The sequence below is a fragment of the Misgurnus anguillicaudatus genome, chromosome 18, assembly GCF_027580225.2.
Source record: "Misgurnus anguillicaudatus chromosome 18, ASM2758022v2, whole genome shotgun sequence".
In the NCBI taxonomy this organism is placed as follows: domain Eukaryota; kingdom Metazoa; phylum Chordata; class Actinopteri; order Cypriniformes; family Cobitidae; genus Misgurnus; species Misgurnus anguillicaudatus.
Window position 1 is genome coordinate 16,755,861 of NC_073354.2, and position 23,973 is coordinate 16,779,833.

Sequence of the window (23,973 nt, forward strand, 5' to 3'; positions counted from 1 at the left end):
CCTACCTCAGCGATCTGCAAGCAGGGCTGTAATCTCATTCACGGTGGCTGTTCGGTGCCTGGAGAATGCAAGTAAGAGCACAAGCATCATTTCATGCTCGGTTGGTCAGGCTAATCTGGCTCCTTAATTTCAGCAGGGCCATATGTGTTCATGCTGATAAGGTCTTTTCATTTGTTTACCTCACCATTAATTAATTTAGTGCACTGAAGCCATTGTTTGTGCAAGCTGTTTTTATGTTTTCCCTTTATCACGCCATGTTTTCTCCGGAGAGTTTAAAAAAAGTTTTTCAATTAAACTTAACAAATCATCAAAATTTGAGTTTGCAAAGTGTTTGATAGGTTATCATCAGATCATGCTCAATTTGCTGTACTTGCAAGAACTATCTGCAGAATGTTGAGCAAAAGTGTGTTATTTTGTTTGATATCAGAGACCTGATATTAAGGTACCATAATATTATAGAGACATGGGTACCCAACCACCTAAGTACCCTAGCAACCACATGGCAAGTGACTCAAAATGCTTTAGCAACTGCATATCAATGACCTGTCGACCTAGTTACTGTTTGGTGTATGGCACACATCTAAAAGTCAAAATATTTTAGTTAAAACAAATGATACATATTCAACCACATGGATGGATACCCAGTGCCGTGTTTCCTCCCAGGCTGTTGTGCTGTCCCAGCATGCCTTTTGCAGTAGCTGAATTATCATTGGATGATTATTTAATCAAATGGAATGGTTCTTACTGTTACAGGACACTGTTACACTTCCTCTGCTGGAATCCACCTTACCATCCTACATCACGTTTCCCACTCAGTCTCATCCTGTGGCTTAATGCGGCATTCTTCCTTTGCCACAGGAAAAGCTCTTAGCACAAGGAAAGCCTCCTTGCTTACCCCCTAAAATCTCTTCATGCCAGTCACTATATGCAGGGAAATAATTATTCAAGAGGTGTAAACCAGGGGTTCAAATCTTCTGAAAACAATGCATATGGCATCCATCTTTTAAGTTGTCAAGGGTTGCCAGCCTGCTGTCTTGAAAGCACAGAAACTTATCTTGAATCCATTTCACCTGCTGTGAGACGTGATGGATTTTTGCCTCAGGCATTATAAAAGCCAAACTCTCCAGGAGTGATGTAAGGGCCAGAAACATCCTAGAGGACATCACGTACATGAGCTTCTAGGAAGCAGAGGCCAATAAATTATTGTGGTGTTTTAGAGTTTGGGTGTTCTGTGAACGTCACTCTTCTGCAGGATGCTGTGACTCGTTTCCCTGCCGTCACTAGCTTGATGGTCCTGGGAAGGAAGTGGGTGGAGACTGAGAAGTAAGGTTGCCACGGAGAGTAACATCATTGTGAATCAGGAGTGGCATCAGGGGCTTCAAAAATGTGGGCATATTAGGCATGCTTGGATATGTTTTAATGTTGTGAATTACTGTAAATGGATACAGTGTTTAAAATTAAGAAGGTATTTGGACACTTGGTTAGCTACATGTATTTAACAGGGTTCCCACGGGTCCTTGAAAATTTGTGAATCTGGGAAAAAAGGCCCTGGGAAGTTTTTGAAAAGAAGCATACATAGATACAGGTCATTGAAAGTGCTTGAATCTTTTTTGTGCAATCCATATTATTCCCTGTGTAGTGTAAGATAACAAACCAAAATTCTAGACTTTTTAAGCACACATGCTAAACTGTTAGTTTTAAATGCTTATGTCATCTGTATGCGAATGTTGATTCATACCAAAATGTTTTTTTTTGCATAGTTGTGTTTGACACATGAAGACGTCTTGGGTTACGTATGTAACTGTTGTTCCCTGAGAAGGGAACGAGACGCTGCGTCTCCCTTGCCATACTTCCTGTGTCCCTGTAATGCCGTCTTTGGCATTTCAGATAGCGATATACTTCCTGGCTCTCTTGTCACCCTGTCTTTGTCGTTAAGCCTCACCATTGGTTGAATTTGATATACACATTCAAACGCACTTACCCCTGGAGGCGTCCCCAAAGTGTCACCGCAGTGACGCAGGGCGAGTTCCCTGGAAAGGGAACTGTAACAATGTATCTTAAAAGGTAACACAATGTAACCTTGCTCTCACTTGAAGTGTGTCCCCAAATTTAGTCCTTAAAATTGAGGGTATTGGACTTGGAAGGTCTTTGAATTTGAAGTTAACTAATGTGTGGGAACCCTGATATAATAATTGTGACGATCTATACCTGTGTGTAACTGACTTCATAAATCTACCCCCCCAAAAAAAGAGTCTAAATCTGTTGGGGCCACATCATGCAATGCAATGCAACGAAAGTGAAACTAACTGAAAAGAGGGAGCGAAGTTTGCTTGATTTTAAGGTATAAGGTATTTTCAACTGTAGTGAACATGTCCTAACACACAAAGTAAATCCATGGCAAGCAACTTTCTCTTTGGAGAGCGCTTACGTTTGCCAGTATTCGACAGGGCTGAACGCCCCCGTGCACAGGCAGGGTTCAGACTCTCCCCACACACTCCGCTGCCTACATGCTCTTTCATACAATACTAGTAAAGGTTGTTTCTGGGCAGCGCAAGGCTGTGTACACTGTGGTGTAAATATTACAGGCACTGAAATAGCCCCTAGATCTTTACCCCAAGGGATTGGAGATGTTATAAATGTATCTGAATTGATGCCTTCGTGCAGCCAGAGAATGTGCCAGGTGTTTATGCAAAGGCAAAAATTGTCATACTAAATCTTAGTTAGTAATGCTTTGACATCACATTTAGATTTTTTTATGATGAAAAACAATGCAAATGAAACAGTGTTGCAATTCACGAGGGTCGTTCAAGTCAAACTGGTACTTTTTGTCGTGTGACTAAAAGAGACGAGTCTTGTTTTGACTTGAAAATCTCTATGTTAAATACTTAATACTAGCTGTTGTTACGATTACCATACCATGGTACCACCGCAGTATTTTTTGTGGTAGGCGAGTGAGGGTTCTGTGCTGTTTTGCTTTCTCTCCAAGGCACCGGGGTAAAGATATGCAGACAGCGTCTCTCCGCTCGGCAGCTGGAGTCAGACCATACCTCTTCTGCAGGAAAGCTGTCTTAAAATAGCCTGCTCAGAAATGACAAGACAGCTGGGTGGGGGGGTGGCGGCGGTGGTGGTGGTGTTGGAGAGAACGGCACTGTCCTTGGAATAGCGGAGTGCTGCTGTAAAGCAATGATTAGTTAACCCATCACCAGCGTTTCTTTGCACACCCCATGCTTTGACCAAACCGCCCATGGGGGAAGTGTGCACACGATCGTGAAAGTGTTCTTAACCTTTGCAGCCCTGGAATGCCGCCTTGTCCTAAGATTAGGTGTCAGCTCAGCGATGTCATTCCTGAGTGCAGCTATATGTTTGTTTCTGTCTGTCATTAAGATGTCATGGACTTGTTTGTTCATCCATTTAATTTATAGCGTTCTCATCTGATTTTAGGTGCCACTTCGGTTGGCAGGGCCAGTTCTGTGACGACTGTGTGCTGCACCCCGGATGCGTACACGGGACGTGCACGGCGCCGTGGCAGTGCACTTGTGAGAAAAACTGGGGCGGCCCTCTGTGCAATAAAGGTAAGTGTGCATCACGCACAGCTTTGCTAAATGTTTGACCTACTTAGTTTTGAGAAATCGAGGTCAGAGTGGAATTGACCCATAAAATGGTCAGCAATAGATCAGGATAAATGACCGTTTTGTTATTCCTTAAGCATTTATTTCTCCGTAATCGCGAACATCCAGCCGTGAGGGCGAATTTGCATCATCGTGTTAAATAGAATTACAGCATCCTACGCTAGGCTTGCTTGTTGGCTGCGATGTCAGCACGGGCTCTGTGTCATCATGTGACAGTGTGTACGCGCAAACACGCACTCGGATATCGCGGTTGTGATTGGAGTGGATCTCAGATATCCGATCTGCTGGTCAGCATGCATGCATACTGGAAGGTTGTTAAGAATGAGAAGCAGCCGAGAGCTGCCTACGGTTCTCTTTATTTATTTACCAGCTTTTATGTGCACGGCCTCGCCTTACAAGGCATGCTGGGAGCCCTCAAACATTTGTCGGCTGTTTTTCCCCAAAGAGCAAATGTTAACAGCTGTAAAAATTTGATTCTTGGATACCTGGGGTTTTTGCTTCATCCATGGCTCCAAGAAGCAGCCCAAAAGAACATTTTGCTCCATGTTTTGATATGCAGTCATGGTAAAGTTTGTGTCCTTGCAGATCTGAACTACTGTGGCACGCACCACCCCTGTGTCAATGGTGGGACGTGCATGAACTCCAAACCGGATGAATACGAATGTGCCTGTCCTGAAGGGTACTCTGGTAAAAACTGTGAAATAGGTAAGAGTTTTAGTATGAACCTTAACTTCCTTAATCCTTATTTTTTTGTAAGAATCATGTCTATATTTCTGACATAAATGTATACAATTGTGCTTTACAGCTGAGCATGCATGTGTATCCAACCCCTGTGCAAACGAAGGCACTTGTCATGAAGTCGTCTCTGGATTTGAGTGTCTGTGCCCACCGGGCTGGGAGGGACCCACCTGCGCTAAAGGTTTGAAAACTTTTCTTGCAACCAAGTCCTAGTGGCCTGGAAACCTAGATTACCACTAGACTAGAGCATAGACACCTCCCCTCGCCCCCCTTTTCACCGACGTGTCCAGATGCAGTGACCGCCAAACCTCTCAACTGGTTCTCATGCTGGGATATGTCAGGTATATGGCTAGGCAAGCCAATCCTGGATTTTGGCAACGCAGCGGGATCCCTTCGAATGGCAAAGAGCTGAACTCTTGCAGGGGCCAGGATTATACCTCGGTGATACCAATCACGGAGACGGGGGATTTGCATAATCTGTCCTCACTTTAAACCAGCATTTGGCTTCACAAATTGAGAACACAGTGTGTTGCGGTCTGCCCCTCCCTGGCCGCAAACCATCCCACTTTGGCACCACAGAGCTCAATTTTGGTCTGGTGCAAATGTGCCAGTATTTCTCACCTCCAGCATTTTAATTTTGATATTTCTCACACTTTTTTTTTTAATTCTTCCACATTGTACCTCCCTAGTCCTCCACCACACACATGCGGCTGTGTTTCCATTGTCATAGCAACAACAGGGTCCCCTGCTGGAATTTGGACATTCGCACACCCTCCTCCCACCCTATTTTGACCATTTAAGATTCTCCCCCACCTCTTGCTCCATCACTTCCATGTCTGACCCTTTTACACACCCCACTCCGCCCCAGTCTGTAACCACACAATATGTGTTCAACTAAAAAGATGGAGGAATATCACTTGCTTCTGTTTCCCTGATTTCAAATTCTTGCTTCTCAGTTTTTGTGCCTGTATTAAAAATGTAATGATTTAGGTTTAAATAGTAGCTAATCTGGCAGTCTGGATTATATCAAACTTTTAATCGCATTACTCAAATAAAGACAAAGACCTACTCTAAGTCACACTTTCCCTTTTGTCTCCAGCCTGTTAATTTTCAACTTTGAAAGTCATATAATCGGCTTTACCCATTTTTTTATCTTTTAGCTGAGCGTTTCTATCATTGTTTATAATCAATTGTACTGATCCTTTGTCTAGTATTTGTGTGGTGGGTGGTGAACAGCCCCCACACCATTGCTGGGTGTAAAATTGTCCAGTTTAAATGTTCGTATTGTTGAAACTGCAGTCCATCTTAGTAAATTTCTCCAAAAGCTGTTTTGTTTTACAATCCAGTTTCAGTTTTATCAAGCTATGAAGCAAAGTGATTTAGTGTTACAGAACGTAACATGATTTTTGAGTTCTGTTGATTTTGTGTTGCAGACATGGATGAATGCGCCTCCAGCCCGTGTGCGCAAGGTGGAACGTGTATTGACTTATACAATGGTTTTGAGTGCGTCTGTCCTCCGCAGTGGGTTGGGAAAACCTGTCAAATCGGTAAGATTTAGATCCGTACTTTATTAAAGGCATGTTTTAAGATACTCTGCTCCTTGAACCATCTACTCAATCCATATTTGTTTTTGCATTGCCAAAATACAGTCAATTATGCATCCAAATAAGCTTATATTTTGTGTGATTGATGCAAATGAAGCATGCACATTGCATGTGGTTTGAAGCTGGTAGTGTCAGCAACTGCGTATGCGTATGAAACATGTAGTTTTTGCCTTAGACCTGTATATACAGCTAGATTGGATGGCCCATCTCCGACATTGCAGGTGCCACAGTATTGGTGTGTTGTTTTTCCACCATCCTTCTGGTCAAAGTAGAGCTCAGCTCTGGTCAAGGGAAGTGATTAATGTGAAAGGAAGTGGATTGTGACCTGTAAACAAGCGTGGGGTGGGAACAGGAGTCGGGCTGCTCATCTTGCGCTTCGAACATTAGCCTCCAGCTTGGGTTTCATCCGCAAGAACCAGGCCTGGGCACGGTGGAGTGTCGTGTTTCCCAGAGGACAGGTGCGCAGGGGAGCTGAGCGCACCTCAGTAGGGGCCCCTGATGAATTTTTAAACGCCTAATAAGCGGCGGGTTTTGTCATGGCAAAGTCGTAAGAGCCGTAGGCCGCGAGTTGTCACCTGCTGTGGTCAGATTAGGGTTGGTGGGTGATAGTTTACTGTATTAATATTCGTGATAATTTAGCGATTAAGTGACATCAGCATGTTTTACTCGCTTGTCTCTTTTTGGTACCAATGCCAGTAATTGTTTGTATTAGAATATCATTGTAGTAAAATATCAATAGTTATCTCCCATCAGCTAATGGAGATGCTTTTAGCAGCACGTCCAGGGTTTAGCTGTAATTGATCAGCACACGGAAGTGAAGCGAACTGGCATCAGTGTGACCGTTAGAATTTCAAGCCGACTTTTCAATGGGCTTAATGGTGGTGGGGTTACAAAGCAAGAGCTCAGGTTTCTCTGCCCCTCTCCTGCTATCTCTCGCTCGCCGCTCTTCTTCTCCCAACCCTCCAGAATTGAGCGAATCCTCTACAAAAATCTCTCTCCCTCACTTTCACAGATGCAAATGAATGTGTGGGGAAGCCTTGTGTAAATGCTCACTCTTGCAAAAACATGATTGGTGGATATCACTGTGACTGCTTTCAAGGATGGGCCGGACAGAACTGTGACATCAGTCAGTATCTTCTCATGCTCCTCTTCTCCATCTTCAAGCACATAATCTATATAGGTCACCTAGGTTTCCTCTTTGGATATCCTGTGGGCTTCTGTACACTGTGTATTTCGTCTTAGGCTTAACCTGCTGTTGCATGCTGGGATATCGTCCTCATTGGCTGTAGCTCTACTTTGTGTTGATTAAACTAACCTTTTCACCTTCAGCACACTTACCAAGCTTATCTAATTCCAATTAATAGCACGTCTTGAACGCTGTTCTTCCACTTAGCCATTGATTAATTGTCTGATTTATTTTGCCCCTGATTTCAGATTTAAATGGCTGCCATGGACAGTGCCAGAATGGAGCAACGTGCATGGTACAGTCTCAAAATTTTAAGTTTGCTTTAACATCTCAATTAATTGTGTTATTAAATAAGTTTCATTTTGCATGGAGCTGGTACACGGAGGTTACCACTGTCAGTGTCCTCCGGGCTTTGTGGGCTTACACTGTGAAGTCTCAAGGAACAAGTGTGCCAGCGGGCCGTGCCAGAACGGAGGCCGTTGTCATGTGGTTTTAGACAGCTTTGTGTGCGAATGCCAGTCAAACTTTGCAGGGATGCTCTGTGAGGTAAGAATCTTTGCTGTTTTTCTGGTTACCAATTTTGGCCCGTATTTCCATTTTAGAGTTTTCTTTTCCAACCTTTTTGGTATTATTTTACCCTCCCATTAACAGAAAACAGAAAATGAACTGAATGTTTTTAACTTCTTCAAAATCAAATCACATTTTTGATTCTGCTTATGTGCCCCTAGTGTACTTGTATCTTTGTAACGCCGGTATGACTGTAACTCAATGTATGAGAATACATGCACTATCCGGAAGGCCATTTTTAGTCCAGATTTTTCCCAGAATTCAGCCGTTGGTTTACTACAGTGTGACTTCTCCATTCATACTTTCCCACATCTCATTCCTCATTGTCACGACTAAATTAGTCTTCAACCCATCCGCCCCCTCTCGCCATTACGTGCATGTGTTTTTAAAGCCCTGGTGTAAGGCAGATCAAGCTTGTTATTCGGCCACAGGTGCGCCAGGGTAACCAGAGCAGGGTTTGGGTGGAGGGCGGTGGTATTTTTTCTTGCCTTCATGTGGCCATTATTGCTGTTGTCGCTGGTCTGCAGCCAGCGTTAGTCCAGCGGCAGGCTAAAGATGGACTTCCACAGAGGTACTGGACGCTGGTCCTGAGCCAGTCTCTGTTTACCATGCAGACTAAAAATAAGTTGTAGTGAATGAGGCAACGCTTCTTTTGGCATCTTGGCCGCCTGCCCACAATTCAGCCCGGGAAAAGAAGGCCTTGATTTTTTTTTTTAAACATTATATTCATGCCTGGCATGCCACAATCTTACATAAGACAATACTGTCTGCAGTCTACTGAAGACTGTAGACTTTACAAGAGAAGCTTTTGATCTGTTAAAGTTGTTTTTAGTTGTACAGTTCTCACAAATAATCCTACATGCTTTGACCTAAGATCAGATCAAATTCATTTAGACTTAAAAGTAACTAAAATGGGTTTGTGATCAACCAATTTTAGATGCTTTAGAATGCTGTCCGCAACTTCACCAATGCAAGATCGAATGGAAATGTTTTCTTCTGAATCAAAATATTGGCATTTTTAAATTATTTGTTGACACATATTGATGTATTAGTCCTGCAACAAATGGGGATTTAGTAGCTCTGGTATCTGGAAAAAAAATTTGTATCACATCCTGTGGATAAGATTGCTGTCTGTATATACAGCGTGTATTTATACAATATTTAAATAAATAAATTGGCAGACATGCCCAGAGAGGATCTGTGGAGGGCAGTGTTACGATCCGAGCTAAGACCTGACATGGTGGATTGTTTAAGCTCCCTGAGATTTGCCAAAAGAGGCATTTGGGGAAAAATGGGAACTGTGAGCACTGAGGAGGTCACGGAAAGCTAAAGATGCCAACTTGAATTTGTGGGCATTATGGAAACAGGTGTTTTATGTAATAACACTACTGAAACAAGACCAAAATAGATCATGTATTGTGATTCAAATAAGTAATTGAATTAAACAAAATTTTGAAAATAATTTTGGTCATAATAGGTTTAGCAGACAAAACCCATTTATGAAGATTTTGGGATCCCCCGTTTTAAAATCACAAATTGTGTAATCTTATCAAGTTTTATAATAATGCCTTGACTTGATACATTTTTGTCACAAAAGTAATGCAATTCCCAAATTCTTTTATAACCACCACACTATATAATGACATTATTACATGTAACAAAAAATATATATGGCAAAATTTGTATGCAAAATGTGAAATCACTTTGGACCAACAGGTTTTAATTAGGATTTTTTTTACAATATACATTATACTGAATTGTGACCCTCAATTTCCACCGACTGCGGATCCGCTGCGGAACGGCGGCGGAGTCAATCGGTTTCCATTCAAGTCAATGTGTGTATTTCCACTGACTGCGTTCCGAATCCGTCACAGCTCTGGCCATCCGCAGCCCTCCGGCACAAATACGCAGAGCTTCTATTTTTGACGGATGCCGGACAGCTCCGCAGGGCGGAGCCATGACTTTATCGCGTGATCATACCTGAATTAGCGAGATCTCGTGTTGTGATCTGGGCTGGTTTGTAATAACGTCATAATTCAACGTCATAATGGGCGGAGACAGAACTAGATATCGCGCGATCTTTGTGAATTTGCGAGAACTCACGGGTCCTCGTCACTTCAGCACGCAGCCGCTCTGCAACAAATACGGATCCGGTGGGTATTGGCGGACGGCGGAGTGCGGAGCCGTAACGCAGCGCAGCCGATCTGCAGCCGTTCCGCAGTCGGTGGAAATCCGGGGTTAGGCTAATACTTTTTATTCATTTAAAAAGTTATTATTTAGACATTTTTACTATTGAATAAATCATTTAAGGTTAACATATTAGAGGAATGTAATAGATTTTCTGAAAGATTCAATTTTAAACATATTTAGAGGAACAAGGCCAACTCAAGGCAGAGGAAAAAAATAGATGTGCAAAAGTGTTCCTTGTCCCAGTTGAATATGCTCGGTAAGAGAGGAAGGATGGGCTAAATTTAGCGGCGCAGTTTGTTTTGATTGGTCTCTTGAGTGAGTATACAGTAATGGTGTTGTCTTCTTTAGCTGTAGGCTTAAATGAGCCTTCCACAGCTTTACCTTACTGTTTATCTCTATAGTTTAAGAGGATTGGATTTAAAAACCTGATGCTCATTCACTTACTGAATCTCCCTCTCTTGTTTTTCTCCTGTTTTTTAGGTGGAGACTCTTACTCACTCGAACCCCTGTGAGCCGAACCCGTGTCAGAATAAAGCATCGTGCTACAGCTTGCCGGGTGATTTCTACTGTGCCTGTCTTGAAGATTACGAAGGCAAGACATGTGAAAACCGCAAGGACAACTGCAAGACCGCCCCTTGCCAGGGTACTTCATTTTCTGTTTGTCACCAGCAAAGATTGGGTAACTTGTAGGTTTATTTCCTATATTTTAGTCAGATATTTGTTTACATATGCTTGTGTTCCCTCACTCGCAGTGATTGACAGCTGTACTATTGCTGTGGCGAGTAACAGTTCTGATGGAGGTGTGCAACGCATCAGGTCTAATGTTTGTGGTCCTCACGGGCGCTGTTTCAGCCAGCCTGGCGGCAACTTCACCTGCACGTGTGAGCCCGGTTTCACTGGAACCTACTGCCATGAGAGTACGTCATTTTTTTTGTTTACTCGTTTCCCCATCACACTATATTGTGTATTTTTGATGGTTCACTACTCACCCATTAATAGTTTGTCAAGACTTTTTCCTATTCATGAATATCAGCTGACGTCACTCACATCTTAAACTTGTCTTCCGCCATTTTGAGTACCTGAAGTGGTTGCAAAAGAACTACAGTTGTGTTCAAAATTATTCAACCCCAACTGAAATTGATTGTTTTGGCCGGTTTGACTTTGATTTTGATCATTCAGTCATCCTGCTTACAATTACATCAAAGAGGCATGTGTAGGTCAGACAAATATAACATAACATTTATAATGAAATAACCACAAATGTCTTTTCTGTGCTCACATCATTATCAGTTTTATTCAACCCCCAAGTGACATTCAATCTTAGTACTTAGTACAACATCCTTTTACAGTTAAAACAGCTTTTAAATGTGAAGCATAGCTTGACACAAGTGTCTTGCAGCGATCTACGGGTATCTTCGCCCATTCATCATGGGCAAAAGCCTCCAGTTCAGTCACATTCTTAGGCTTGCGCACTGCAACTGCTTTCTTTAAGTCCCACCAGAGGTTCTCAATCGGATTTAAGTCTGGTGACTGCGATGGCCACTTCAAAATGTTCCAGCCTTTTTTCTGCAACCATGCTCTAGTGGATTTGGAGGTATGCTTGGGATCATTGTCCTGTTGAAAGGTCCAACGTCTCCCAAGCCTCAGGTTTGTGACGGACTGCAACACATTGTCATCCAATATCTCCTGGTACTGAAGAGAATTCATGGTACTTTGCACACGCTGAAGTTTCCCTGTACCTGCAGAAGCAAAACACCCCCAAATCATGATTGACCCCCCACCATGCTTCACAGTAGGCAAGGTGTTCTTTTCTTCATAGGCCTTGTTTTTCCTCCTCCAAACATAGCGTTGATCCATGGGCCCAAACAGTTCTAATTTTCCACAGAACACTATCCCAAAACTTCTGTGGTTTGTCCACATGACTTTTGGCATCATGCAGTCGACTCTTCTTATTCTTTGGATACAGCAAGGGGGTGCGCCTGGGAGTTCTGGCATGGAGGCCTTCAGTACGCAGGGTGCGCCGTATTGTCTGAGCAGAAACTTCAGTACCCACATCTGACAAATCTTTTCTCAGTTCCTCAGCAGTCACACGGGGACATTTTTCCACTCTACGCTTCAGATAGCGCACAGCAGTCGCAGTTAGCATCTTTTTTCTGCCACGACCAGGAAGCGTTTCAACAGTGCCCTTTGCCTTGAATTTGCGAATGATGCTTCCTATGGTGTCTCTTGGTATGTTTAACATCTTTGCAATCTTCTTATAGCCATTGCCCTTCCTGTGAAGATTAATCACCTCTTCTCTTGTCTTCCTGGACCATTCTTTTGACTTCACCATGTTTGTAACCACACCAGTAAATGTTTAGAAGGAGTTGAGTATCACAGTCATTTTAAAGCTGCCTAATTGGTGCTTATTAGGCTTTATTGCTGTTCCCTGTCATCCATAGGTGTTTTCAATACCTGATTGAAAACACTTCAATGAACCTCTGTTCTTCAGAGTGGTAGTTCTTTAAGGGGTTGAATAATTGTGTCAATGAAGAATTCACAAAAGATACATTTACTACTATATTACAAAACCAATTGATGTCATTTTAGTTGCATATGGTTCTTTAAGAAGTCATTGTAGGATTTCATTCTGAATACAATTACAAATGTACACTAAATTCCCTAAAACCCTTAACAGCATTGGGGGGTTGAATAATTTTGAACACAACTGTAGAAGCTATGCCTTCAATATGTTGTGAGCATCAAAATCGCTATTTTTACAACACTAAGAAGGCTCGACACAACATGATACTTTGCTCGAAGTATCACCTGTGTCCCTACACGTGAACTCAAGCATTGAGAACATTTTTGTGTACACAAGAGTTTACTAAAAAGAAGGTTTTGAACAACTGACTTTGGTTGTTTTGGCGTCTGCTCGCCGCCATCTTGCCAGTCAAGATGTATCGATCTCCGAATGCGACGTAAGGAGGGAGGAGATTAAAGATGGATAGCTCCTAAAGCATAGTTCAATATAAATGCACGGATAATTCGTTGTTATGTCACAAGTGAAAAACAATATTGACCTTCTAGTTGAAAAAGGAGCCTCATATAAGATTCATTAATTCTTTATGTCTGGCAAAATAGCCAAAGTAAGTTGTTCAAAACCTTTATTTTAGTAAACTCTGTGTACACAAACAATGTTCTCAATGCTCGCGTTCATGTGTAGAGATCCAGGTGATACTTCGAGCAAAGTTTCATGTTGTGTCGTGCCTTCTTAGTGTTGTAAAAATAGTGGTAGTTCGGTAGCAGCAGACAGTGGCTGGAAAAACGCATTAGGGATCGAGTAGGCATCACAACCTAACCAAGATATTTTTTTAAAGTAGCATTTCTTTTCGTGACAGTCAAGGTGCAAAATGTTGTCTTTCGTAGCCATTTCCCGTATCCGTAAAAATCATAGACAGTAAAAGGTAAGAAATCCGTAAATTGTAGCAAGCTAGCCAATGCTTGTCAGTAGCCTACTGGTACTCGGTAGGTACTCAAGATGGCGTCAGGCAACTGGAATGACGTTAAAGGTCACATGACTGATATTCATGAATAGTTGTGTTTTAATTTCTAACAGTATACTGCGCAAATAGCGCACTAGAACGTTTTTGAAAATATATAAGAATCTGAACAACACGCAAAGCTGTCTAATTTCGTACATTCAGGGTTTTTTATTGTATCACTTTCGTATTACATTTATTTTCATGTAAAATGACCTAGTGAAAGCAAAACTTGATTAACATTGTGAACAGTTACAGGGCCTAATATATACCTCTTTGCCTTTTTGATGACGAATTAAAGAAGCTCATATCTTTCATGTTACATAACCAGATGTTAACGACTGCGCGAGCAGCCCATGTCACAACGGAGGTACCTGCATCGATGGCATCAATTCCTTCCAGTGCTTCTGTCCAGACGGCTGGGAGGGAAATCTCTGCAACCTCAGTGAGTGTCTCATCTTCACCCTCCTCATCTCTTCCTCTTCACTTTTTCTCTTTTTTAACGTTTTTACTTGTGTCCATCCCTGTGCTTAGATGTAAACGAGTGCGGTCGGAGCCCTTGTAAGAACGGCGGACACTGTGTGGACCTGGTCAATGACTTTTACTGTGAATGTGCCAACGGATGGAAGGGCAAGACCTGCCATTCACGTGAGTTTATGTCCTGACCGTTGAACTGTTTATGGCTACTATAGTGTGTACCTGTAGCTCAATTAGTGAACTAATACTTTATTATGTCTATACAGGTGAAAGTCAGTGTGATGCCAGCACTTGCAATAATGGAGGGACTTGTTATGACCACGGAGACAGCTTCCGCTGCTCCTGCACACCTGGATGGGGGGGAAGTGCGTGCAACACGGGTAAGCAGACCTCCACCAGTCTCATTCAAATTTGATCTATGGAAGTGCTCCTGGATTACAGGTATTCTCAGTTACTATATCTTTTCTTGTCTGTACTGTAATGCAGCAAAGAACAACACCTGTGCATCCAGCCCCTGTCTGAATGGAGGAACGTGCGTGGGTGGCGGAGACACGTTTACCTGCATCTGCAAAGATGGATGGGAAGGTCCCACCTGCGCTCAGAGTGAGTCATTTCCCATTTATACTTCCTGTCTGCATACTGTTGGAACGCAGATATCTTCCAACTAAAATGGCTAGTTTACATAAATTCAATACACAATTGTCGAATGCTGACTGACGTGCTTCTTTCTCCTTTTTTAAATCTTTTTATTCCTCGCAGACACCAATGACTGCAACCCTCACCCCTGGTAAGAATCATTGTTTGACTCTCCTCTCTTGTTTACTCAATGCCGCCCAGGGCTGCTGGTAAATCTGTTGTCTTCTCTGTACTAACCCTCCCCTTCGCTGTACAACATAGACGGCTAGGAATGACCCTTCTAATGTGGCTTTCTGCCCGATTCCACCCTGTTGTTCCACCCCAGTGCCACCCCACTAACCCCCATTCTCTCCCGAGCGGATACACCGAGGGTTAGGCGGTCGCAGTGAGGGTTTTTAGGGGGACTCTAGTTGAAAAGACATGAGAAGATTTCCATAAATCACCCCAAAATCCAACAGCTAGGGAGACCCCCGGCTGGTATTAATGGGGAACAAAATACAGCTCATGGCCCTAGAAGAGAACCCCCAACGGTGCAGGGGCGGAGGGGATGGGCAGGTTCTTTTTCTCCCAGCCTTCTTGGTCCCCTTGCTTTTTTTCATTGCTGACCTGAGAGCAAGGGATTTGGGAGGTGGGGTGGGAGTAGGGGTTGGGCATCACAGCAAGGAAGCAGCGGGGGGATTTGCATCTGAAAGGTTCTGGTATTGATAAACGGAATGAGGCTTTTTAACCCTCTTGCATCCTTTTTCGTCTCTATCTCGCCGTCTTTCCTCTTATTGCCCTTCCCCCTTTTTCCTTTTTTTCTTTTAAGCATGTACATTGGAAGTATTATCTCAAAGGTGTCCTGTGTTGAGTGACCTCATTCTTCTCTCATCTCCCCACAGCTACAACGGGGGAATTTGCGTGGACGGTGTGAACTGGTTCCGCTGCGAATGCGCCCCTGGATTTGCCGGACCCGACTGCCGAATCAGTAAGTATTTTGTGGGGGGGTATGTAGTATAAAGGTGCCAGTGGATTACCGAGCATCCCGTGCCCTTTGACCTCCTCTGGGGTCAAAGGTTAGCCCTCACTCGCAAACAGAAGAGATAAATTATTCAACCGGTGGAAAAATTCCTCTTGTCTCTTGTTTCCATTGATAGCTCTTACATAGAAAATAGTCTTTAAGGATTCCATGCATTTCCCCGGCCTCATTTTCCGAGGTGCAACCATGGGAACACAATCAATCCCTGAGAAAAGGCTCAAATGTTATTGATTTCAAGTCACATTTGTAACTTTCCCAACAGTTTGATCACGGGCGACAGCAGCTGTATCGATGCAAATGTTCTCTTTTGTCTCACCAGACATTGACGAGTGCCAGTCCTCGCCCTGCGCATACGGTGCTACCTGTGTGGATGAAATCAATGCCTTTCGATGTGTCTGCCCGCTTGGCCGTACCGGACCTCGATGCCAGGAGTGTAAGAAGCTAAAGAAGTTATATAATAAACATAGTTGATCCCTATAAGCTTGACGATTTTGAAGAGGTTCCTTAATATGGTTCCCATGAGCTGAAGCAATGGCAAGCATGCGGCATCTGTGTAGCAGCCCTGACCTTGCGTCATGTGAACTAAGATCATTCCAGACCGAATTGATATCTGCTCTTAAATTAGCGTTGGCGCTGGTCTTACGGTGTTTGTGTTGTGCCGCAGTCATTGGCATCGGGAAGACGTGTCACTATGCCGGACTCCAGTTTCCGCACGGCAGCCGTTGGGAGGAAGAATGCAACACTTGTCAATGTGTCAACGGCAAAGTAGAGTGCACGAAGGTAAGTGTGTGAACGGATGTGCATGTACACTATTAGTTTCTCAAAAGGTGCATAAGTTTGTATTGATGTGGTTCTTTGCGTTCCTCAGGTGGTGTGTGGTCGCCGCCCGTGCCTCTTACCGGGGACGCCAGGGCGAGAGCTTCACTCTTGCCCCGGAGGTCGCGAATGCATGGAGCACAACTTCCTCACTTGCCTCTCTCCCCCCTGCCACCAATGGGGGTTCTGTTCCAGCCCCGAAGCCCCCCCAACCATACAAACCAAATGTGAGCCCAATACAGTGTATCTGGACAAAAGCTGTGCTCGCATCACCCTTATATTCAACAGGGACAAACTACCTACAGTGAGTATTTTGGGTCGACTTACACCCTACAAAAAGGCACAGTGGTGGTGTCGTGGTACAACGATGGTATCAGATGGTCATACTATAGTACTCCAAGCTCTCGCCCCGGTGTCCCCGGTATTACCATTGTATACGTAACCAATACATGTCCTAAAAAGCATGGCACCATGCTTAAAAAATAGGGGTATTTGGATAGTAATATTGTATTGCGATCGTACTGTATGTCTAAAAGCATTATGAAAGAAGAATTTTAGCTAATCTGATACCATGATAACTATAGGCATCACATCCAAAAATATTTTAGCTGTCTTTGATAGTGCCTTCATGTAAGACTTCCTCTTTCAATATGTTTACTAGGGAACGACAGTGGAGAACGTCTGCTCTGAGCTCAGGTACATGCCCTCCACGCGGAGCCTAGCGAAAGATCACGCCATGCTGGTTCTCTGCGACCTCTCCTACAAAAACCAGGATGCGGTAGAAGTTGCCATCGTAAGTATACACCTGCTTTGTGCATTTATGGCTCACCTAGAGAGAGCTTTCTATCCCTCACATTTCATATTCATGAATCCTCCACGCGTCTCTACCCTGCACGCAGCGGTGTGCGTGGCTCCTAAGATCTATTATCCGAGAAATAGAAAGTCAAAACCACAGGGGTCCTGGATAGTCATTGCACAAATCTGTTAATGGATGCAAATTTGATTTCCTCACCGAGTCTAGCACGGTTCCTTGAAATGCCCGGACGCCCAGAGCGATGCCAACCGGCCTCCTCTTCAAACCAACCCATTATGTTGTAATAAGATTCAGTTGACTGGCCAGCAGCGGGCCGTACTGCATTGCAGCATTCCCTCCACCCACACAGCGAATGCTGAAACCGGCTCCAGCACATCTTGGATGTAGCTTTAGGATATACACTTTTGTCTTTAGCTTGCACAATCGGATAAGCCAAGGCATTAGCAAAACATTTCACCGATGCTCACGTTGTGTAGTGAATAAAACAACTTAACAATGGGAAGATTTTGTCAAGTTAAGTGAACGCGTGTGTCGAGTAGTGATTACCTACCAAGTGTACTGTTGGGTCAGGTTGGTTAAATCTGTCGTAACAAGTCACTGACTGAAGGTTGGTGTTTAAATGCCAGGCCTGACTCATTAAAATGGAACCTGTAGGCAGGAGCTTTGAACGGCTACAGGTTTTTGCATGTTGAAAACAGAGAAGGCTTGAAATGATTATAGTATGAATTGAAGCAATGCATAAACAACTACTTTTCCTTAAGATTCCTTTCACTTTCCTGATGAATCACCAAACATGTTTTATTCAAAACTAATCCCATCTGAATAATGCGTGAGCATGGTTATTATTGTGATATGGACGGATTTGAGATCTCGTTGTTTTGTGTACAGTTGTTGGTCGTGACACCAATTAATATGGACACGTTTTTGATTTAATGTAATGTTCTGTATATATATTTTTTTTTGGGGGGGGGGGGCGAAGGTCTGTGCTGTGGCGCTTCTGAGCATGTAATCTGATTCACCGTATTGATTTGTCTTTTTACACACAGTATAGGATACTGTTATTCACACTGTTATTCTACCCAGAAAGGTCTCAATTCATAATGAATGTTTGCAAGGCAACAACAAAGTCGCATTATTTGCCAAAGTCAAAATGCAGAAACATTTTATATGGGATAAGATTTTTCAGAGGTCCCTCCTGAAAACCTTGATTATTTGAATCGATTTTTCTGTAAAGGTGCAGAACATTCTTTTATTGTCCCATTAAAAAATGAAATTTTGCATATAGACAATATAATATATGTGGCTCCGTGGGTAGCACTGTTGCCTCAAAGCAAGAAGGTCCTCGGTTCGAGCCACGGCTGGGTAAGGTGGCCTTTTTGTGTGCAGTTTGCATGTACTCCCTGTGTCAGCGTAGGTTTTCTCTTGGTACTCCGGCTTCCTTCCACATGCCAAAAAAGCAGGTTAGGTAAATTGGAGATGCCAAATTGCCCCTCCCTCAACAAGTGTGTATGGATTAACCAGTTCTTCTCACTGTCTTGTTTTTCGGTAAAAATATCAAAAAATTCTTAAATTAAAGGTGCAGTGTGTAAATTTTTGCGGCATCTAGTGGTGAGGTTGCGAATTGCAACCAACGGCTCAGTCCACTGCCCAACCCTCGCTTTTGAAATGCATAAAGAAGCTACGATAGCCACCACCGGACAAACATTTCATCGTCAGAGACAACTTAGTAAAAAAGTAGAAACATGGCGGCACAAAATGGCGACTTCTATGTAAGGGGACCCTCGGTGTTTGTAGATAAAAACGTCTCATTCTAAGGTTATAAAAACATAACAGTTCTTTTAAAAGGTCTTTATACACCACTGATAATATAGTTTTGTATATTATTTTGCATTTTTATCAAGCGATCCTTCTAAAAATTACACACTGCACCTTTAAGATGCTTTTTCTTGATGAGCAAAACGACCCTAGAAAATATGTCTGGTTTTTAGACCAAAAATATGAAATTTAAGTGATTTTGTGCATAAAACAAGCAAAAAAAATCTACCAATGGGGTAAGCAAATTTTTCTTGAATTTTTCTTGAATTTAGTGTTTAAGAAAAATTGTTTTATGCACAAAATCACTTAAATTGGATATTTTTGGTCTAAAAACTAGACTTATTTTCTAGGGTCGTTTTGCTCATCAAGAAAAAGCATCTTAATTTAAGAATTTTTAGATATTTTTACTAAAAAAAAACAAGACAAGAATACCAAAAAAAAATTGATTTTTTTTGCAGTGTAGATGCTGTAATGATGTTATATATAAACAAATATATCTATATATGTATTGAATCTTTATTTGTCTGTCCTGCAGTCGTTCCAACAGGATGATCAGCCGGACCACAGTCGGATCCAAGAGGCTGCCAGCGCCATAGTCAGCACGCTGTCCAGACGGCACAACAGCACTGTCATGCTCGCCGTCATCGAGGTCAAAGTGGAGATGCCGGTCATGTCCCAACCAGTGGGTGAGTAAAGCCTTCATCCCCCGACCTACTGCCAGTTCCCAACCTCCACCAATTAGCGACAGTCTGACAGACACACTGGACCCAGCAGAAGGCCATAAACCTGTGACAGTCCAATGACACACTGCAGCGGGTGTTAAAGAGAATGCTGGGACTCATTTAAAATAATGATGTCTGAAACTGTTGTAGGCAAACTTGCCTCCTTAAGTTGTGACTATATAAAAACAGTATTAGAAATACTAGGTTGTAGTAACAAGCCCATTTGCTCTTTTATCATTTAAAGATGGCAATAATTCAATATCTTTTAAATCTGTTTTAAGTGAGGCTGGGTTAAAATTCTGGCCATATTTTTTCTAGACGTTGACAATAGGAAAGGGCTTTTTGAAAAATAGGTTTAATATGTGCCATAATCGAGTGGCTCAGGTGGTAGCACTGTTGCCTCACAGCAAGAAAATATCCGGGTCGAGCCCCGGCAAGGTCGGGTGGCCTTTCTTTAGCGTGGGTTTACCCCGGGTCCTCTGGTTATCTACCACAGGCCAAAAACATGCAGGTTAGAAATTGGAGATGCCAAATTGCCCCTTCCCTAAGATGTGTGTATGGATTAACCAATTCTCGGCATGAATATAGCCATGGAAGCTGGAATGGCGTTAAACAAACAAACCATGTATGCCATAATGTATTGCTCATCAGATTATGTATATAGTGCATACTGCATACCGTATTTTCTGGACTATAAGTGACACTTTTTTCATAGTTTGGCAGGTAGTGGAACTTATAGTCAGGTGCGACTTATTTAGAGTAATATGAACCAAGAGAAACCATTACCGTCCACAGCCGCGAGAGTCTCCTCTATGCTGCTCCTGTATTTATGTAATTAAATGGATTCAGTGATGCGGAATGACGTCAGGACCTTTTTGAACTTGATTTGGTTTGTCGTGTTAATTTAGCCTATTCAGCCTTCCAGGTATGTTACGTTACTTTAATATGTATGGACACCTATTCAGCCTGCTGTTCTGTGCTATTGTTTAGTTGAATAAAGGGGGACGTACAGCTCAGCGCCGCGCCGTTCTAAAAAAATCGAACACATTGTTTTCTATGAGTATACACACACCGGCGCCGACAGGTGGCGGCGCCCAGCTACGACTCAGGAAGTTGCTTAAATCCCTGTCGCGCCACTCACATAGTTTAACATTAAATAACATCATATTTGTCCCAAATCATTAAGGATTAACATTGGCTGCTAACGTATATTTTGCATTTTGAAGTAGATGCTATCTGAATAAGCTCGCGCTATTTAATGTGCACTTAAGGTGTACGATAATTCCGAGTTGACCTAGATGCGACGCGGTGCTGCGCGACCCCCTTTACTTGCCTTTCCAGATTAAATGTCTGTTTTTCGGCTTGGATTTTGTGAAATCATTAGGAAATAAACGCGACGTATAGTCCCGTGCGACTTGTATGTTTTTTTTTTTCAAAACGCATTTTTTACTGATGCGACTTATAGTCCAGAAAATACGGTACATACTGTTGCATACATATAGTGCATATTTTTCAGGTCTGTAAATGTCTGACTTGGGTTTTCCTTCCACACAGACTACCTGGTGCCCATTCTGTGTGTGGTCCTGTGCGTGCTCTGGGTGTTCTGCATCATCGTCTGCGTCTGGTGGACCCGCAAGCGGCGAAAAGAGCGCGAGAGGCGTGAGCGCGTCTCCGTCGAGGAAAGCGTCAACAACCAGTGGGAACCACTTCGGCCGGTGACGCGGCCGCAGCACAAAGACAACCGGGACGCGCAGTACGAGCGCGCCAAGCTCATGGGCTCCCCGGATCGGACCTGCAACAGCGGGGAGGACGAGGAGGAGATGGAGGAGGAAGAGCTGGAGCTCACGGAGGGGTGGTGTGAATTGGAGGGGGGCAAGCGTCCCATCCAAAAGTACTCTAAGGCTGCAGCGCAGACCAACAACGAGCTGATCTGCACCTCGCGGAGCAGCGCAGGCAGCCCGTCCCTCAAAACGCACTACTGGACAGGCTTCGTCCCAAAGGAGAAAAACTGTAATAATGTCAATAACGCCACCGGCCAAGAGCACAAAGAGCACTGCGTATGAGCTCCTGCAGTGGACAGAGCAGAATCTGGAGACCAAGGCCATCTCAGAAACAAGCAAAGACTTTTTCCCATTTGTTATTTTTATTTTAAACATTGAGATTTTCAGGCTGAATGGTAAAGTGGCAAATATCTTTCTTTGATTTAATTTTTTATGTACAGAAGAAGCAAATTTTTATTTCTTTATAAGGAGGCAGGGAGAAGCCTTGCTTTGTTTTTGGAAACTACTGCTGGATTTAAGAGCAGGACTGAGAAACTCTGAGGAACTCGAGGGAGAAACCATATTAAGACTTTTTCGTTGTTTACAAATGGTTGTGGTTTTGTTTTGTTGCGAGTGGCCCAGTTTCGGTGCACACCCTGTACGGGGCAGACACTGGCTTTGGGGGTCTCCGTTCGCCCCGTTCAAATCTCCTTCTACGCCTGCCTTACCGAGCTCGTCGTCCACGAGGAGGACTACAGTGCCTATAAAGTGGCCTTGTTTTTTCTGTCATTTCTGTTGTCTTGGCTGAATGCTCTTTAAAAACGGATTGCAGTATTTTGAGTTGGTCGCAAGTGCCTTCAGACAAGCCCCTCGGTTTCGGGGTCCTACCGACGCGGTAGACCCCATAGATCACTACAAAAAGTGGAGAGGCTGGTCTTAAGAGCAGCTCCCATATCACCATCAAGGTATTTGTTTAAACAAAGACAAGAAATCTGTAAATATGTGTATATAATAAATGAGTCGCTGTGTATATTTGAATTTAGTAACTTAAGTCACTTTTTTATTATTATTATTATTATTATTATTATAATTATGATTGAAATTATTATGATTATTACTGTTTTTGATTTTTTTTTACACCATTCCTTTTATTTATGCCAGTTGATATGGCAGATTTTGTAATATGTTTGCAGCGTCCCAAAAAGTCAGAACAGAAATATAATCAAAGATCTCATCCTATTATGTTCTTGGGTTTGTTTTCACTTTACCAGACACTTGTAAGATTGTGTGCTGTATTGTGGCGTGTGTGTTCGCCTCCTTAAAAAATCCCTGTTCCCTTTCCACACCGGTCCTCTTGCTGATCAAAGAAAACCTGTAAAACGTCACGACTTGTTGTCAAAGTCTTTTTTGTACAGAAGAATTGCTATGGAAAAAAGTTATTTGGTTCATTTAGTGGAATTTATGTTTGTTCTTAGAAATAAATCAAACTATTTATTAAAGCATTTTATAACAACATGCTCAAGAAAACCACTGTGTGCTCGTATATTTAGTACTGAAACAGCCGCTTCTCTGAGCACATTTGAGTTTGGAGCAAGTCTTATTTTATCATATCATATTACCAATAAAAAAAGCTTTCCACCGCCAGAGGTGAGGACAACTCCAGATCAATACAGGAAATCTTGATTCCAGTGATGATGATGTCACTGACAGAAAGCCAATGGTAATAGGTCTCCTGTTCTCGGCTGACTGCTGGCTGGCCAATGGATGGTGGTTTTTCGTGGCTTCATCTGGTCTGAATGTTTTATGAGGACACTTATGATGATGCAGTGACTTTGTTATGGTTTTGTTCGTAAGTAACTGAGTCTAATGGGATAGAGTACTGGAGTCATGTTTCACATCACTCAGGATACTGCAGTGTTGGGTGAAGGTGTCTCTGATGCTGTAACTGAACTCTGGTCATGGAAGTAAAGTGAGGGGAAATAGGAATGAAATTTTTAGAAATGAAACAGGAAAACCGAAGAAAGACAATTCTGTAATAAGATGAGAAACGTGAGTGCCAGTGCCATTTGGGTACATAGCCGACGACAGGCTGTAAGCTCAACCTGTAAACATACAGTAGTACTTAAGTGACTATATTATATAACTAGAATGCTTTGACATACCAATGAGTAAAAAATGCAAATCTGAGTAATTTATAAAGCTTTAAGAATTTAGCATGGATTTTGCATGGACTTCAAAACTCTTACTGTTGCTACAATAAACAATTTGGCAAGTCCTCATGAATATTTAGTATGAATAAGTTGGATTTAAGGATATCTATAAACTATATATATATATATATATATATATATATATATAACACTCTAAAGTGGTGGTAGGCAACGTCGATCCTGGAAGGGCCGATATCCTACAGAGTTTAGCTCTAATCAAGCACGCCTGAACAACTAATCAAGAGTCACCTGAAAACTACAGGTAGGTGA

At 42.7% G+C, this 23,973-nt stretch overlaps 1 protein-coding gene across 4 annotated transcripts in view; it reads left to right on the plus strand.

Annotated features, from left to right (window-relative positions):
• The window catches only part of jag2b (jagged canonical Notch ligand 2b), a 45,324-nt gene extending 22,304 nt beyond the window's left edge, over positions 1-23,020 (plus strand). For 2 of the 4 annotated variants that reach the window (XM_073855952.1, XM_073855953.1), the window contains exons 5-26: positions 11-71; positions 3,442-3,572; positions 4,215-4,334; positions 4,435-4,548; positions 5,801-5,914; positions 6,984-7,097; positions 7,406-7,446; positions 7,521-7,703; positions 10,395-10,557; positions 10,667-10,831; positions 13,767-13,880; positions 13,970-14,083; positions 14,179-14,292; positions 14,399-14,515; positions 14,672-14,699; positions 15,430-15,515; positions 15,886-15,999; positions 16,231-16,346; positions 16,435-16,686; positions 17,044-17,175; positions 19,547-19,697; positions 21,288-23,020. In XM_073855952.1, coding sequence (XP_073712053.1) covers positions 11-71; positions 3,442-3,572; positions 4,215-4,334; positions 4,435-4,548; positions 5,801-5,914; positions 6,984-7,097; positions 7,406-7,446; positions 7,521-7,703; positions 10,395-10,557; positions 10,667-10,831; positions 13,767-13,880; positions 13,970-14,083; positions 14,179-14,292; positions 14,399-14,515; positions 14,672-14,699; positions 15,430-15,515; positions 15,886-15,999; positions 16,231-16,346; positions 16,435-16,686; positions 17,044-17,175; positions 19,547-19,697; positions 21,288-21,796 — 3,053 coding nt within the window. In that variant the 3' untranslated portion in view covers positions 21,797-23,020. The remainder of the gene's footprint in view (positions 1-10; positions 72-3,441; positions 3,573-4,214; positions 4,335-4,434; positions 4,549-5,800; positions 5,915-6,983; positions 7,098-7,405; positions 7,447-7,520; positions 7,704-10,394; positions 10,558-10,666; positions 10,832-13,766; positions 13,881-13,969; positions 14,084-14,178; positions 14,293-14,398; positions 14,516-14,671; positions 14,700-15,429; positions 15,516-15,885; positions 16,000-16,230; positions 16,347-16,434; positions 16,687-17,043; positions 17,176-19,546; positions 19,698-21,287) is intronic. The other 2 variants (XM_073855954.1, XM_073855955.1) reach the window with 1 other exon arrangement.
• The last annotated feature ends 953 nt before the right edge of the window (positions 23,021-23,973 follow it).